Source organism: Ambystoma mexicanum, chromosome 9, assembly GCF_040938575.1.
Source record: "Ambystoma mexicanum isolate Mex_15411 chromosome 9, UKY_AmexF1_1, whole genome shotgun sequence".
Taxonomy (NCBI): domain Eukaryota; kingdom Metazoa; phylum Chordata; class Amphibia; order Caudata; family Ambystomatidae; genus Ambystoma; species Ambystoma mexicanum.
In genome coordinates this window covers 134,981,722-135,000,214 of record NC_090931.1, presented here as the reverse complement: position 1 = coordinate 135,000,214, position 18,493 = coordinate 134,981,722, and the positions used below count along the sequence as shown (strand labels likewise).

Below are 18,493 nucleotides of genomic sequence, written 5' to 3'. Positions count from 1 at the left end.
GTACAACAGCACATCAGGGTCATGTGACCACAAGTAGTGAGGCAGGGCATGTGATGGAATAAAGTACTTTCATGTGTGATCTCCATTATATGTAGACTTTTTATTTATTTATTTATGACAGTGCTGGTGATATTTCACACCTTCTATTTGAATTCTAATTTTTCCATTCTTCGCAGCCTTTCTAAATTCGTGCACTCCGCCAAACACGACAACGCGAGCTTCTAACTTGTCCCTTTTCTCGTGTCCTTTCCCGAGTCCCATCATGGGACGTGGCGTGCCATAATTCGCTCCTCATCCTCGGCACCGGGAGTGTTTACCCTCAGTAAAGATGGCCGCCTGCTGGTAACATGTGCCGCGCTTCCGCGTAGGAAGCCACCGGCTGCCAGCAGTACAAGATGGCGTCCAAGAGTGTCCGGCAGAGAGGGAGGGGAGGCAGCAAGCAGCAGACCCCCTCTAGCAGCGGTGAGGCCAGCAGCAGAGCTCCGGAGGAGAGCGGAGGATGCGATGAGCCCGGGGGAGCAGGTGCTACTGCCCAGAGCGAGTGAGTGCCTCGGCGAAACGGGTGTGGGACTCAGCACGGGGCTGCCTGCACTCAGCGAGCAGCAGGGACTGTCAGCACTGCGCACGGGGCTGCCTGCACTCAGCGAGCAGCAGGGACTGTCGGGACTCAGCACGGGCTGCCTGCACTCAGCGAGCAGCAGGGACTGTCAGCACTCAGCAAGGGCTGCTTGCACTCAGCGAGCAGCAGGGACTGTCAGCACTCAGCAAGGGCTGCCTGCACTCAGCGAGCAGCAGGGACACTCAGCAAGGGCTGTCTGAACTCAGCACGGGCTGCTTGCACTCAGCAAGCAGCAGGGTCTGTCTGCACTCAGCACGGGCTGCCTGCACTCAGCGAGCAGCAGGGACACTCAGCACGGGCTGCCTGCACTCAGCAAGCAGCAGGGACTGTCAGGACTCACCCAGTGTTGCCAGGTCAAAAGGAAAAAATAAGCTGAATGCCCACTCAAAACAAGCCCAAAACAAGCTAACTCCCAACCAAATAAGCTGACAAAAACAAGAGCACCTCTAAAACACTGTGGATAGGTCTCAAAATTAAGAAATATAACAATAATGCAAATATAGATAGAGAAAACACAAACAACAAAATGTTAGCACAAAGCATTTATTAAAAAAAGTATAAGTCGTTATTATGTGTGTTGCCACACAGAGACCTTCAACTGGTGTGGTCCCCAGCTTTCCGCCTAAAAACATAACACCTCTCAATATCAGCCTCCTCCATCGAATATGAAAGAAGCCTGGCTAGCACTTGACAAACACAAGCATGTCCACACGACCCATTCCATCCTGTGCCCAGCCTTCGCCTAAAAACATAACCCTCTCAATATCAACCTCCTCCATGGAATGCGAAAGAAGGCTGGCTAGCACTTGCTAAACACAAGCATCATATATTCCAACACTCCCGCTTTAGGCGGAGGCTCCCGATTTTTCATTTGAAAATACTGCAAAATTTTCGTTTCTCCCTCCTAAAATAATAGTAACCCCAATGCAATCCAATGGGAGAATTCGGTTCTCCCGATTTCGGTGAGACACCTCCCTCCAAAGCAATGTAGAATGTTGGCATGTATGCAAGCATATCCACATGACCCACCCCATCCTGTGCTCAGCCTTCGCCTAAATTACTCCATCGTTTCAAACATTTCTATCATTTGTGTTATGACGTGACGAATTCTGCAGCACAAGAAAGCATATCAGTGTGTCCAGAGCTGTGGGAAAAAGTGGCACAAAAGGGAGGGCAGGGTAGGAGGTCTAACGCTGTTATCGGAGAGTGTCCTTAACCTTTACAGTACAGCGAAAGTCACAGGTTCATACAAAAAAGCAGGATTTCCCTTGAAAGCACTGCATCTGGAAAAGTGAAGGTGCCACAGTAAGCCACGGGGATGTTAAGTCCTAGACCATGATTTAAATAAGAGTTAACTTCCCTGTGGCTCATTGTAGTGCTTTACACATCCCTGCTGCGGCACAGACAGTGACCCCTGCTGCTAATGGAATTTAGCAGCAGGGGTCACTGCGCCGCAACAGGAATTAGATTGAAGAGTGCTGCCTGCTGGGGAAGTGATTCAGCTTGTTACGGTTTTTGCCCACTTACCCCTCTTAACCACTTATTCAGTGAACTGAATAAGCGCAACAATAAGCGGTTAATAGGGGAAATAAGCGGACAAAAACCGCGACAAGCGACCAGCAAAAATTATAAGCGACTTTGGGCAAAAAGAAGCCCAAAGTCGCTTATAATAAGCGGGCCTGGCAACACTGGACTCAGCACGGGCTGCCTGCACTCAGCAAGCAGCAGGGACTGTCAGTCACAGCGGGCTGCCAGGCAAAAGGAGGCTGACAGTCAGAGTGTAAACTGCCACGCATTGGAGGGGGGAGTGAGGGAATCCTACTCACAAGCGTTGTTTGTAAATTGAAGTGTCAGTCACTCACATGACACTGTCAATCAAATGGATGCGTGTCACTCTCAGGTGCATGAGACACATCTGAAGAATAACCTAACATAAAACGGACAGACAGGTCTCTCACAATTACAGGTGAATTCATGTGAATCAAACAAAGCACCTCATATTCTGATACTAGGGCAAACGTTAATTACAAAGAAAGCTCATGTGGTTAACAAACAATGGAGGTATAATTGACAACCAGAGGGCAAACGGTTCTCTGAATTGTTTGAAATAGCTTTAGATGCTTGGAATCTGTTTTCTCGTTGTTAACTTAAGTTTCGGCTAAAAGGCAGCAATTGTTTGGTGGTACAGTCTTCTTCAGGACTATGTGTCTTGTATCACTGTGTGTTCCATGATCTGTGTGTTGGTCGCTGTAAAAAGACCAACAAATTATAATCACCACAAAATGTTCTAACTTTTATTGATTCATGTGAATTCACTTTATAACACTGTATTTACTATTACCGTTTCAATGGGGGCTCCAGAAGGATTCTACAGCACAATAGATGTATTAATACAGATTTTCCATAAATTCGTTACAGAAAGTCATGATTCTATTAAAGACTCGGAGGCTCAGATTATGCTCGTTTAAAGCTTACCACCAACAACGCTACTTGTTCTACCGGTCTAAAATAAAAATTCTTAAATGTTACCTCATTAGACTAGTCTGCCGCCTTCAAAATATCTTCTAGGCGGGCTCCTGCCATGAAGGCCGATGACGCCATAGCACCCTGACACCATAGCAGGAGCAGGAGCTCCGAACCACTGCAGGAGCAGTTGGTCATGACACCTTCCGGGTGCTGTGAATTCCATGCAAAGGTGTGCTGCTAGCTGGCTTTATTTAAATGCAGCAATATATTATATCGCTATTCTTAGGGCTCTAGGCGCGGTAGCCGAGGAAATATCTAACAACGTGAGCTTTTATTATTTAGGCATTCGCGATGCACATGAGTTGTGCTGCCCTTATCTAAATGCTTACAGTACCCCACCACCATTGTAGCACACAAGGTGTTTTATATTTTCAAGATGGCCGCCCGTTTTTCCTACCTTGTTCACCATGCTCAGCCCCTCCACCACAGTGATGCCTGCTGCCGATTACCCTCTGTACCAACATCACAAGCCTATTGGAAGCCGGCAGGCGTGAGCCAGCCCCTCCACCACAGTGATGCCTGCTGCTGATTACCCTCCTGTACCAACATCACAAGCCTATTGGAAGCCGGCAGGCGTGAGCCGGCCCTTCCTGGAAAGGCCCTGAGGGCTAGACCAGCAACTGTCCCGAGCTGACCAGAGCCCAGGGCCAGACCACCTCCCCATGCGCCTAGAGAATTGTGATGCCCGCTAGTGATGTACACTAACAGAGGTAACTTTTGCTAAATGCCACAGCCCTCAACGGTCTAACTTTCTAACCTTCAACAAACACTCCAATCAGGCATACCATTTGGAACATGCAGAACCTCAACACAAAGATAGACCCCCCCCCCCCACCCAGACTCGCTCTCCATGGCTTTATAGTGTTGGGCAATCCACTGTGATTTTTTGCTATTTTGGGATTTTTGAATCTAGGTGAAACACCACCCAGACACCAGACTAATCAGGTTACCGTCAGGTGAGAGCCAGCTTGCATCTGTAATACCACTTGTTTCCCACTTAAACTACCATTTGATAATTGTACTTGAGCTCATGTATTGCCACTTGTTATCTATACCTGGCCACCAGCTGCATCACCACCTATCAGTATACCTATTGTATTGCCTTAACAGTTGCACATGCACTATACTGCCTTTGACAGCTGCATTTAACCTGTTACTGCATTGCCATTTGATAGCTGCATTTTTAGCCATCCCTGTAAACTTTGAATCTAGGTGACCCTTACTGCCTATTTGTTTCCCGCCTAGGGGCTGCCCTTGCATATCGGCCAATTGCTTTTACTTTAAATCGAAGTCTCGACCCGTTGCATTTGAGTCAATTGCTTCACCTTGAAGCCATGTGTTGCCCCATTGCATTTGAGTCAACTGTTTCTATTTGCATCTGTCTTACCTTGATGGGCTGACCCACATAGCATTGTACTAGTCTGAAGTGCCCACCCTACCCCGGCGACGCCACAAGATGCAAACCCTACAAGTCTCACTAGCCCTTCTCATACTAACAACAGTCCTAGTCTGCAAACTCAGGATCGTTCCAGCCCCTACCATTGACTACACCACCTCTCAACTCCTGGCCCTTTCCCCCACCATGACACAGACACAATCCCACCTGCTGACTAGTCACAATGACCAGGATGAAGAACGCCAACAGTTCCTTACATTTGAGTCCAAACCGTGCAACACCACTTCCAGAAATGCTAGACTCTGTGCCAGACTTGCAAAACTATATGAACCACGTGCTAGAACGCTGACCACGTCAAACTGTAGCAAGACTACACCCAACAGGAGCACAGAAAAACCACACAGCATACACCTGAGGACACAGAATGCACTTAAGCACACCTCTGCCACGATCCAAGACATTTTATGTACACCCACATCCACCACCCACTGCTTAAAAGGTGCTTTAATAAACGCCAGATCTATGATTGCTCATGCCATTGAGATTGCTGATCTCATCCAGACCGAAAACCTTGACTTCTTGGCCATTACGAAATCCTGGCTTCATGCCGCTGCAGGACCTGCCATCATGTTAGCTATCCCAAATGGTTACACCATTCTAACGTCAGATAGAAGCGAAGCCTGTGGAGGTGGCATAGACTTTATTGTCAAATCTAACTTATCTACTAGGCTAGCTGATAACGACACTAAATCCTGTGAAAGCCTCACAGCCAAGTTAGTTATTAACAACTCTCAAACCCTCACCATCCACTTGATTTATAGACTTCCAGTCCCCATTGGAACCTTCGAGGAGGACATTTCTACTATTCTATCTCATAACCTAAAAACATCATCACAGGTTATCCTTTTAGGGGACGTCCATCTGGGTTTCAACGACCCTCGTGCAAGTAGAGTGGCTAACCTACTTTCTGAACTAGGCTTCTCACAAAGAGTGCTTCACCCTACCCACAACAAAGGTAGGATACTCGATTGGGTGGCAGACCACAACTGCAACGCCTCCTTCATATCGATCTCCCCCCAAATCTGGACAGACCACCACCATATAACATTTGCTCTAGAAACCAACAGACCTATTCCCACTCTCGCCCAGCTAGCACCGCCCATCCCAACAAGGAATAAAAAAAACATCACCCCGAACAATTTACTCCCACTCATCCTTCCCACACTTAATTCACTACCAGACTACCTGGACCCTGAAACTCTAGTGAATGAGTACAACAAAACAATGTCCTCCGCACTGGACTCAATTGCACCACTTTAAATGAGACAAAGCAAACCCAAAGCCCACTTCAATTCTTGGTACACCCCCACCTGAAAACACTTCGTACCAAAAAAAGGCAATGCGAGGTTGCATGGAAGCTACAACCCTCTGAAGAAAATAAAAGCATTCTGAGGGATATATCTACCCTCTACAAAAAGGAAATACTGTCGGCTAAATGGGAAACCTACAACGCTAGAATAGCCAAAGCCAACTGTAGTATGAAGGAACTCTTCATCTTAAAGGAAATAGAATCTCCCATCCCAGCGCCAGACAACTGTGTCAAAGACAAACTATGGTGCACCAATATCCAGCAAGCCTTGGCTAACAAAGTGACAACACTCCAATCCAAAATTGCCAAGAAAAAATCCTCACTTAGTCTGGATACCATGCCCAAAATAACTATCACCCCTCCTAAAAATAACATTGACACTCCTTGTTTCAAGTTCTCCAAAGTATCCATTATTGAGACTGAAAAAATTATACTGTCACTCAAACCATCAAATTGCCAGGGAGACCAATGTCCAGCCCAACTGATAAAGGACGCAGCCAGAGACCTGGCTCCCTTCATCTCAAAACTTATCAATGCCTCATTCGCAACAGGGTCTATACCAAGTAACCTAAAAGAATCCTGGGTACTCACTCCCACTGCTTAAAAAACAGACCGTAGACCCAGCCATACCCACAAATTACTGCCCAATCACTACCGTGCCATTCCTCCTAAAAATCATAGATAAAGTGGCGTATTCACAAATACAGAAACACCTAGAAACTAACCACCTGCACGGCAGTCTGGCTTCCGTCCTCAGCACGGGACCAAAACAGCCCTCTTAGACCTAAAGGCACAAATCGATGAGCTGAGGGATTTGGACCTATTGGCTGCATTCGACCTTGTTGACCACAAGGTCCTTTGTAGGCATCTGGACATGGCTGCGCATTTCTCTGAAGGAGTCAGAGCATGGATTCAATCCTTCGTCAATAACAGGACCATGAGAGTCTTCTCCACCACAGTGGCAGCAAACTCCATCCCCATCACATGCGGCGTGCCCCAGGGATCTTGTGTTTCTCCCACACTCTACAACATCTTCACAAAGCCCCTTTTCGATGATCTGGACCTTCTTGGTATCACCTACACTAATTATGCAGATGATACTCAGATTCTCCTACCACTTACTGGTGATTACGACAAGGATTTGGCCTTGGTGAACAGGGTGTATCTCATCATAAAGGCATGGATGGCCACTCGTGGACTATGCCTGAATGACTACAAAACTGAAGTCATTATCCTTGGCACACCCTCTACCCTCAAAAAACGGAGTCCTAACTATTCCTCTTTTAACATTGATAACAATCAAATCACCACATCTCACGCGGTCAAAACCCTGGGTTTCTACTTGGACTCTACCCTCTCTTTCAACAAGCAGGTCAACGCGATGGCTTCTGCCACCGCTTACACCTGTAAATTGATAAGAGCAGGCAAACCCTTCTAATCCAACAATAGCTGCATCACACTTGCTAGAGCTCTCGTTCTATCGAAGTTGGACTATTGCAACTCGCTCTATATTGGGGCCAACAAGGAAGTTCTCAAAAGAATTCAAATCTTGCAGAACAACGTGCTTAGAGCAGCATTAGGTATTCCCAGAAGAGCCCACATCACTGAATTTAGAAGAGCCAATAACTGGCTTTCAACTCATGAGAAAATCCAGCTAAAGGTAGCTTCACTTGTTCACAAATGTCTAAACAATGCAGCACCACGTTACCTTTCTACGAGATTCACAAGAATAAATCCAACAAGACTCACCAGATCCTCTAACTCCAATAACTTTTCAACACCCAGATTTAAATTGTGCAGAGTTGGTGGCTGTAGCTTCCAGGTCATAGCAGCCCAACTATGGAACACCCTTCCATCCAGCTTGCGGACAGATCAACCATACCCCACTTTCCGATATAACCTTACAAGGTGGATCAAAGACACGGACAAACAATGGACTACTAACTGCCCCTATTCCGCATGTCCTTCCACTGTTTGTATTTTTGCACACACCTACCTCTCAGCATTTACCGCCTGTCTGAGTAGGACTGTAAATACCTGTACCATTATTTTTGCCTTTGTATATATTTTTGTCTCCATATTTGCCCTTGTGTTTCTGTAACTAAGCTGTAAATTGTCATATGCAGTGCGCCCGGTTACCCCTGGGTCTGGTGCGCAATACAAGTAATAAAACAAACAAAACAAACAAACCCCTTTTGAAATGTGTTCCAAACTGACGTACATCTATGCCTCCCTCTGCCATACACCACCTTACCCATCTAGGCAAGGTGGCTGATGTTGCCGCTTTAAAAGGCGTCCTAATAGCTATCAGCAATTGATATTCCCCATTGGGTCTCACCATATTCGTCCTGTCTTCATCTAGCATCTAACTGGACACAATTGAGGCTTCCCCGGAAAAGCAGTATACTCAACCGATTTAATGTTTGTCTTCGTTCTCTTCTCTATATAGAATACTACTCCTGAAGGGGAAAAGGATTTCCTATTTCCTCTAAAGCCTTCACATCAGACACTCTCTCTTGCATGAAATCAAACATAACAAAGTAGTTAACTTAGCCCACAGCGCTTTCCTAGAAAGATACTCATTGTCTGGCCAAGTCTCAAACATCTTTAATACCACACTCACATCCCACAAATGGGAATATCTAGGTGTGGGTGGTCTCATGCATCTGATCCCTTGCAGAAGCCTACATACCAGAGGTTGCTCACCTGCTGGCCTACCCTCAATGTACACATGACCTGCCGATATCAGCGCTCTATAATTGTTAATGGTCCTTTAAGATTTTGCCTGAGCCGTCTGTGCTGCCAAAAAATTCACTACGTGAACTACATCTGTTCGTATGGGATCAACCTTTCTCTCCATACACCAATTACTCCACTTACTCCATGCCACTCTGTAGGCCTTCCCGGTAGCTGGGGCCCATGACTTCCTAATAAACTCCTGAGCCTTCCTGACTTAGCATGGGCGATTCCAGGAAGAATTGGTCTATCAGGTTCAAATTCCCGGACCGTACCAATGGGTGAGTTTCTCCTGATGGATTTAACAATATGTCCTCTCTGCGTGGTAACGGAATTGGAGCCTCCTAAGACAACTTCAGAAGGTCTGGAAACCAAGCCTGACCTCTCCAGTCTGGTGTCACTAGAATCACTGTAGCTTCTTGTCGCCTGACCTGCGCCACTGTACGCGCTATCATGGCGAACGGAGGGAAAGAATATTCTCTTGCTGGCCCCCAAACCTGGAGAAATGCATCTGTTGCTTTCGGATCTGGTCTCCAGCTGTAAAACCTGGAGATCTTCCTGTTCAATCTCGATGTGAACAGATCTGTCTGACATGGACCTCTCCGATGCATTATCTCCTGAAATACTGATTTGTCTAGTTGCCAATCGCTGGAGTCCCTCAAGTATCTCGCATTCCAGTCTGCTACCAGATTGAGATCTCCTTGCAGGTGTTCCACTCTTACACTTCCCTCTTGGAGGCATATCTGCCAAAACTCTTTGGCCATCTGTCGGCATCTAGTCGATGTATCTATCTGACTGCCGAAACATTGTCCATCTTTAAAAGAATGGTACCTTTCACTCCTTCCCGAGTCCAACACCGGACTGCAAAGGATCCCGCCAGAAGCTCCAGGCAATTGATGTGTAGACCGGTGTCCAGTCAAATGGTCGAAAACAAAGGATCGAATGACCATTTGATCGACAGTTAAATGGTCGGAAAAAAAAGGTTGAATTTTTTTAATTTATTTATATATATTTATTAGTTTGGGTTGGTAGAAAAATGTTTTTAATAAAGAAAACGGGGGGGGGGGGGGTTGGGTGGGGAACCCCCCCCATTAAAATAAAAAATAAATCAACCCTTTTTTTTCGATCATTTTACTGTTGATCAAAAGGCATTCGATCCTTTTTGTTTTTGACCATATAACCGTGTAGACCCCACTCCTCGCTCAACCATCTCCCCCTGTCGATTGGTCTCCACATCTGGCTCCCCGTCGACTGGCATCCAACTCTATCACCAGGGATGAGCCAAATATCACCCTGCCATTCCATGCCTCCATGTGGTAGTACCACCATTCCAGTTCCAACTTCGCCTCCTGCGACATAACCACCTTCTGTTCGTAATATAGACCTCTCCTGAGATGATCTATCTTCAGCCTCTGTAATGCCCTGTAGTGCAGAGGTCCTGTAAATATCGCCTGAATTGATGATGACAGATGACTTACCAGACGACCTACCAATCTCGCTATCTCCCTCAATGAAATTTCCTGTTTTGCCATTATACACTTTATCTCCTTCTTTATGGAATTCACCTTCTCTAACGAGAGTTTGAGAGAACCCTGAGTTGTCTCTAAATTGAAGCATAGGAATTCAATTTCCTTCACTGGCTCTTATTCCGACTTATCCCAGTTTATCAAAACCCTGAGTTGTTGCAACAAAACTGTAGTTATCCGAACCTGCTCTATCGGAATCTCCCTGTCCTGACACATCAGGCAGATATCATCCAGATAAATAATCATCCTGATCCCCTGTTCTCTCAGGTATCTTACTACTGGTTTCAACAGCTTGGTGAAGCACCATGAAGCTGACGCCAGACCAAACGGAAGACATTTGAACTCCCATTTCTCTCCTTTCCATAAAAACTGTAATAGCCTCCTCTGATCCCTTTGAATTGGAATCGTTAGATATGCATCTCTGAGATCTATCCTTGCCAACCAATCTCCTCTCTGAAGGACATCTCTTAAAAGATGAATCCCTTCCATCTTGAAGTGTCTCTACACTAGAAAATAATTCAGTCCTTTTAGATTTATCACTGGTCTTACCTTGTTTTTCCCTTTCACTAAAAACAGTGACCTTCTGAGGCTGGGCCTATTGCGTTCTTTACCTTGAGTAACTCTACGTCTCTGTCTAAAAGTTCTTCGTCCTGTTTGCTGAACCTTATCTGCCTTGGCAACATTACCTGAGACGGTTCTCGCCAAAATCCCAACTGAAAACCTCGCACAGTCTGTCTCACCCACGCATCTGAGGATAACTCCTCCCATTTTTCTACATGTAACTCCACTCTCCGTGGAGAGCGCAAAGTATTTCAAGCATTAGATGTACCATTAAACCCTAAAAAAATGTGTGACCTGAGGCCTTTGGGCGACAGGCACTATATAAGTATTAAAATTAATAAAATATGCAATCAAAGCTCAAAATATGCACAGGCATTGGCCATGAATGAGTGACGTTAGCTTGCAACTTGAAATGTGTGCCCCCCACCCCCACTAATCATTTCATGCTTTACAATGGAAGAATCATAGGTCTACTAACCCAGCACAGCTGACGAGTGAGTTATAGAAAAAGCATGATGAATCTGCATGTTAATGAAGTAATTGATACATGGACCGAGACACCAATATATATTGTGTGCTAGCGCCACCACGCATTCTGAGTTCATCAAATATATCTAGGAACAGGTCCCAGATAATTTTTGGAAGATCACTAGTTTGTTCTGAAAACGAAAGTTCACATGTTCCGTTTGCACTAGTCTAGACGTGGTTTCCATTCAGCATGCCGGTTCGACGGTTGGTATGTCTTGCCGGCTACAGGACACATGCAACAATTGGCCTAAAAAACACCAGACTAATGGAGCAGCACCAGTGGTCGCTTCTGCTGTCCTATCACCCCATTCTCTCACCAACCACTAACCTGGTCTTGCAGTCCTGGCTTCCATTTGAGTGATCTTGGAACTCCCATTCCGATGAAACACGCACCCAAGTGTGACCACCACAAACTACTTCCTAGCATCACACCGGCACCCAGGGCTGAGGTACTTCTAGTCCCACAAATCAACCCTTCTGGATTTGCACCTGCCTCTCTCCCTCTATCCCACTGACCACACACCCACCTCTGCATCCTCTTTTCTTTCAGCTATTGGGCCAGGTGTATGTTTTGGACGTTCAGCATCGTGATGACCTTGAAAAGTATTACTTTTTAGGCAAGGTGGGTCACCTAGTGCAATGTGTGCCAGGGTAAAATCAAAAAGATGATTGTAGTGCAGTGACCATGTCATCTCCACAAGTGTTTCCTTTGCGATGTTGTATCCGCTGCTGGGTAATGGCTATATGCTACAAATTAGCCACCTGTTCCTGATTTCAACATTGTGCTTGTTACCCATATGGGCACAGTTGGAGAAGGACACAAAAGCTACAGATATCCAAAACTAAACCTTGGCTATTGCAGTTATTTGGACCAGCCTGTGTGATGAATTACCACCATGTCCATTAGACCCATAATAATGCATGATACTTGTTAAATTCAGTTTTAACCCTCTAAAACATGTTGGTTTCGTCTCTTCCCTCTGGGACACCTAGCGCCTCAAATACCAGAGCCGGACACATCTGGGCACCTGAAGGATCCACTGCTTTCAAGTGCCTCCTCTCGGCTAGGTTCTGCGCAGCATCCTGGAGCAACATCTCTGATTGTGATGAGACCTTCAACTACTGGGAACCAGTGAGTGCTTTCTCTATTATGAAAACCTGATTGCAATATAGTTTTATCATTTGACTTTCAGAAAGAGAAGAAAAACCAAGGCTTTGCGATTCATCCAGTGTGGTTCTCTGAGTGTTGGCGTGATGTGTTCATATTTCATCAGTCCTGTGATGCGATTGGGGCATGGTGTAATGGGCAGCTTCCAGTGGGGCCAGGAAGGAATCGGACACTCTGAGCAGGTCAAAGGGGCTGGAATATGTCTCATTGCTTGTGGACCTGTGTAGAAGCGAAGTGACATGGGTGATCTGCCCTTCTGGGGCAGAGCTGAGCCTGATTTGCATGCACCAAGCAGAAAAAACGGTGGCATAAAGTATTACTCGTAGCCAAGCCAGTGGTTAGGATCTATTCAAAACCTTCCATTCACCCCTCCTAAATTTTAATAAGCTGAAACAGTTCTATGCTGATAAGTGTTCCAGCTTTTTCATTATACTTAGAAATTCCGCAGTTTAGTACCATGCTCATTGAAGTGTTGCAATTCCTTGCCCTTGACGGCATCATATAATGGTTTGATCAATGTCTACCATTCGAAATTTCTATGTGACCCAAAAGATAAAATGGGGTAAATTATCATGCAAAAAGTTGAAACTCAAAGGCTTACCGTGGTATATATTACAGTTTAAAGATCATGTGATGCCACTTCATGTATTGTCATTGAGGTGCAAAGGGTTAAGTGATACCACTGCCACTACATTTTTCTAAAATTGGGGCATGTATGCTTTCTGAACCCACTGGACTATTATCTCCGTCCGGGCCGGAAAAACATCCTTTTAGACAGGCATGAGTGAAAATCGAGGCACGTTACATACTATCCTCAATAAACACACTTCATGTGTAGCCTCTCCTCTGCACACAAGAAGATGTATCTTCTAGACCTCCAGACAAGAGTTATCAAGGACCGCAGCAGAGAAATTTGGGGAAACCTGAAGGTGTCTCACCCGCTAATCCCCGGATCCCCGGAGATCTTTCATCCAGGTGGCCAGGACACAGCCACCGCTATTGGATCCAGTTTCTGAGAGTGGACCAGTGGGGGAGGATCACCTGGATGGGGGGGGGGGGGTTCTTCGGGGAGTGGAAATGGGATACCGACGGGTGAGACGCGGTTCCCCCTTCCTTTTATAATACCTTTTTCCCCATCCTATCCCGTAGGATACTTAGGTCTACCCCCCCTTCCCCCCCCCCCCCCCAGCCACCTTCCGACACAAACACTTCTTACACCGTGGAAGACAAGGGGTCGACACCAGAGCCGTTTACCTGGCTTGTCCCAACACAAGGGTCAGGCAGAGTCAGGCAATTGGCAATAACTAAACACACCTGACAGCCCTTTCCCTTCACAACAGGAATAAAAGGCGGAGCACGAGAGCACACTTTGAGCCAGGACAAACGAGGAAGCAGCTATTACAAGACGGCAGTTCAAAGGAGGAGAAAGGCTGCAAGACCAGAAAGGATAACCAGGAGGGAAGTACCCTTGCCCTTTTTCGACCCTTTGTGAAAGGAATCATAAGACTGGGAACTATAGCTGACGTGTGGTGTAACAAATGCCAATGGTACACAGGACCCTCCCGCCCTGATAACCGAGGCGGGGAGGCATGCTTGCAACCGTGGTACTGTCCTTGACTCCAGAGACAAGAAACAACAAGGAGGTCAGCACAGCCGGTGAGTCAGAGGGAGAACCTATAGTAAACCGGACGGTGTTGAGCAAAGGTTGCAAACGGCAACTTGTTAGAGCAAAGAACTTGTGTGCTAGTGAACTTTAAAGCCCAGTGAAAGACCATCTGCAGAGTGATCCGGCACCACGTGGGCGTCCATTCGAAAGACTCTGGCTGGTCCCCTTTTCTTGTGAACGTTATAGTAATAAGAAACCGTAGGAAAGGCCAACATAAGAGTTAAGATTGTCATAGAAGGGTTGTGCCAAAATCCCCTGTACAATCGAACGTCCTTAACCCAATACCAAAATTTTGACATTGTGAAACGGGCGTGTGCAACCAAATCAGGGAAACGCCCTACGAACATTAAATGTGGAACGCCAAACTGGGGGTTTAAGAGAGAGCTTGAAAGGGGGCTAGAAAAAGCTAAGAGAAGTGAATCCCGCAAGGTATTATGAATAAGTGAACTGTGTTAAACCGGCAAATGTGAACCCAACTGATTGAAGCAAAGGTTACAAAAAGGATCGGAGCCCAGTTGAGGGGGATCCGCGGGTGAAAGGAAACCACCCGACAGGAAGATTACTGAAAGGAACTTTTTGTTTGTTTATAGTACATCAGGCCCTCTGAGGCAAGAGACTTGGTGTTAAAGAGACTTGGCCACAGAAGGCCCTGATATCTTGGATACTAACTGTAAGCTCGTGCTGCTAAAGCCCAGGAGTGTGTTGTGCTCGAGAGTCCCGCCTTGTCCCATGCTAAAAACGTGGCAAAGGCAGACCGCAGTTATACCATCCTGACTTATAATTTTGTGAACACTTCTTTTCTGATGAAAATTATCCCACGCTATTTTGTAAGTTAGCGGTAAGGATTGGCAATAATTCTTTTTAGTATAGGCCCTTTTTATTTGACAAGACGCCACTAGGACTGCCTTATTATTATTTGATGGTCGTAGCTTGCTCCCATCTTAGATTTAGGTTTAGATTAGATGTTTTTCTCACCCATTTATACAGTTTAATAAACACCTTTGAACTCTGATCACTTGTGTATGTTTTTACTGTTGCCACCATGAGTTCCTTACAGAAACCACTTGTATGCCTTTGCTGTCTCCTGCCTAATAGAGTTAAAAGAGTATGTGTTCATGCCATGAAATGAGATGGGTGGGGGTGGGCTCCTTTTCTAATTCTATTCTCTAGCACGTCTCTTAAATGCACCACAATTCACACACAGAACTTTGACAGCTTAATGTCTTTAAATGAAAGACACAACTTCACTGTTTAGCACACTTTATTATGTTCTCCAGATCACCACATTGTTTAGGTATAAAGGCACGCCTGACTCAAATAATTTCCTAAGTATTCTCTATCTTGAGCCCCACTGGAACCTGACCCCTGCACATGTGCTTTGATTGCCCGCCTCTTCTGTGTATGCAGTGCATGTGCCTGTAGTGCTCCTGCTTGGTTGTAATGCAGAAGGGATGAATGTCTAGGCCTCACTTGGCCGGATAGATGAATTTGAGTGCATTAGAGAAATACAATGAGAGAAACTGTGTCTGTCTAGACACCACTAGGACTCTCTTCCCTCCCTGTCCCTCACAGCATGCTTATTGGTCTGTTCTAACTGGCACCAGTGCATATTGCCACTCATTTTCTGCGGAATTAGTTTGCCATCATTCATGATACATTGGCCCATGCAAACATCCGGTAGTACACTTCACACCAATGTCCCCTTTTTTTTTTTTTTTTTTGTTTTTTTTTTTTTTTTTTTACTGTCTTCTAAAATTTCTGAAGTTGGACAAACTTTGATGGACCTTTTTGAACACAGATGAAAATGTGTATTTGTTAGTTTTCTTCAAACGTCTTTTTTCAGCTGTTTATGCCTTTGTATGGTTGTCTGTCCTTCTCTTCACCTCTTCTTTAACTACATTAAGAGAGGGAAACGGATAGTCGACTTAGTATATCATACTGAGTTGTAAACCATCCCTGTATGTTTCATGCCACCACAATTGTTATCTGTGCAGAGAATCGTAGCCTACATCACTTGACTCAAAATGTCCTATGACTAAGTTTCAGTGTTTTTGATTTTGTGTATTTTTTGGTTGTTCTTTAACCTTTCTAGACACACTACCTCCTTTATGGAAAAGGATTCCAGACCTGGGAGTACTCCCCCGCCTATGCGATCCGCTCCTACGCATACCTTTGGCTGCATGCCCTACCTGCTTGCTTCAATGCAAAAGTCTTACAAACCAATAAGGTAAAACATTACTTTTTTTTGGGTCGTTTTTTACTTTATTCTTTTAGTATTGTATTTTAAAGAAATAGTGATCTCATTTTGAATGAAGGGGAAAGGTTGGAAAGTCCCATTTCTATAGCCAACACCCAAACAGGATGGTTCTTATTACCCTTTTAGCTGTACCAACTTTATTGGGCTTGAAGAGATGACTGCTGCTATTCAAGCAGTAATTTGTTGAGTTAGGGGCGCTCCCAACACAGGTCCAAAAGCAGGAAAAAACAATGCACAAGAACTCAAAAATGAGTGCACAATATGCAGGAAAAAACACAAAATGTATTTTGACACCACGGCCGGGAAGATGAACAGAACAACCCAACTTCAATCCGCCCCTTGGGAGCTCAACATTCTATAGTCAAAAACAGAATATTAACATATCACAGAAGAAATGTAACAAAACAATTATCATTGGCTGGTCATCACCAGCCACCTAAACAACCCTATACATTGTTTAAAAACTATTGGCAGTTGCAATTTCATCACAGAAGGAACACCACCCACCCAACATGGTCACGCCCCTCTTGATCAGCCCAAAAAATGCACCAATCCCATCTCGGGTAAAACAGTTCAATAAAGGGCTTAATTTTGATTGCATCATGCCACCTCAGACAATTGGGGTCTCACTGTCCCACTGAGATGGACCACTAAGCAACATGCTAACATGGCACACACCTCTTCTATTTGTTTCCCATTCCCACCATCTGTACCTTCTCACTATGCAACTCTCTATTGTGAGAAACCTGTTGGTTTTCTGCCATCTACTCCTCTGGGATCCTCTATTCAGGTGGCATGGGAAAGGCCATTGTTTTTGGGTGCCGACCCTGGGGGCGGACAAGCGAAGGGAGGATCACCTGAGTGGAGGTTTACAGGGGATTGGCAGGAGAACACTCAAGGGTGAGACATGGTATTCCCCCTTTTCCCATTTCTTTTCAAAACACTCTCCCTTAGCTTTAATAGGGTATTTCCAGACGCATTCCATCTCCCATCCCCATTTTTAACAAATACATGGACGAGGAAGAGGCGACCGGAGGTAGTGAAGGTTTCCCAACGGAACAACAAAGGTAATGTAAGGGAAACCAGCTATGGAAAGAACTCACTGTCCCACTGATAGTCTGCCATTTACTAATTATCACTCGCACCTGACTCCGCTTGACTATTTTTCCAAAGAATGAGTGAGCTGGGGATGTTGTCTGGACTAGGGAGCCGTGTCTCAAGGAGCCGGAGTGAGGCATCCTGCTGTTGGCGGTTGGAAAAGTGCTTGTTCATTTGGGACTTGTGCCTGTCCGAAGGGAGGCTGAGGGGCACTGGTGCTACCCTGACCTCCACCCCGTGTATTCAGAGGAACCGCTTGTCAACGCGACGCTGCCCGGTGAGTTTCATCTCAGTGAAAGAGAAACTCGTGAGCGTGCAGTTGACTGGAGCGGAGCGGGAGAAAGAGAAAGTTTTTTTAAAGCGTCACGGTGTGGAAAAGGGAAAGAAGCGAGAAAAAGATTGTGAAGCGGAAAAGTGAAAGGAAGCGAGAGAAAGCTTGTAGAGCGGCACAGAGCAGAAAAGTGAAAGGAAATTTGAGAAAGACAGAGCACAAGATACAGATAAGGAAAACAATGCAAGAGGAAAAGGCGCTTGCGGCGCAGATGGAAAGTGAAAACATTAAGTAAGTGCAAGTGTGCACGAGAAAGGAAGACCGGTGCACGAGAAAGCAAAGAAAGGTCCAAGTGCGCACGAGAAAGAAGCAAAAGAAATAAAGGAGAACAAGAAGGGGTGCAGGAAGCACCTGAAGGTGTGAAGGTTTAAAAGGAAGCGCAAGGAATCAAGAGAGGGGTTACAGATCAGAATGGTCACGTCTAGGAGGAGCAAAGAACTGGGCGGTTTTGAAAGTCTCTGATTGTACCCTACAAGCGACGTGTGTGTGTGTGTGTGTGTGTGAAAGAACTGTATATAAACCAGCATTGGCAATGGCAATAGTTTTGGAGTTTACAGCTGTTCTTTGCATTTATAGGCACCAGGGTGCAAGGAGGAGAGTGCAAAGTTGCAAAAGAGGATGGGATAAGGGGTGCAGCTGTGTAATAGAATGAGAAGGGGAATAGAGCAAGGGAAGAAGCCATTGATGAAGCGTGCCATCATGATGAGCAAGA

General features: G+C 45.6%; 1 protein-coding gene across 1 annotated transcript in view; it reads left to right on the top strand.

The window, feature by feature from the left end:
* Positions 1-319: 319 nt before the first annotated feature.
* The window catches only part of ALG9 (ALG9 alpha-1,2-mannosyltransferase), a 944,483-nt gene continuing 926,309 nt past the window's right edge, over positions 320-18,493 (top strand). Inside the window, exons 1-3 of the mRNA XM_069614305.1 lie at positions 320-541; positions 12,255-12,393; positions 16,188-16,322. Coding sequence (XP_069470406.1) covers positions 396-541; positions 12,255-12,393; positions 16,188-16,322 — 420 coding nt within the window. The 5' untranslated portion in view covers positions 320-395. The remainder of the gene's footprint in view (positions 542-12,254; positions 12,394-16,187; positions 16,323-18,493) is intronic.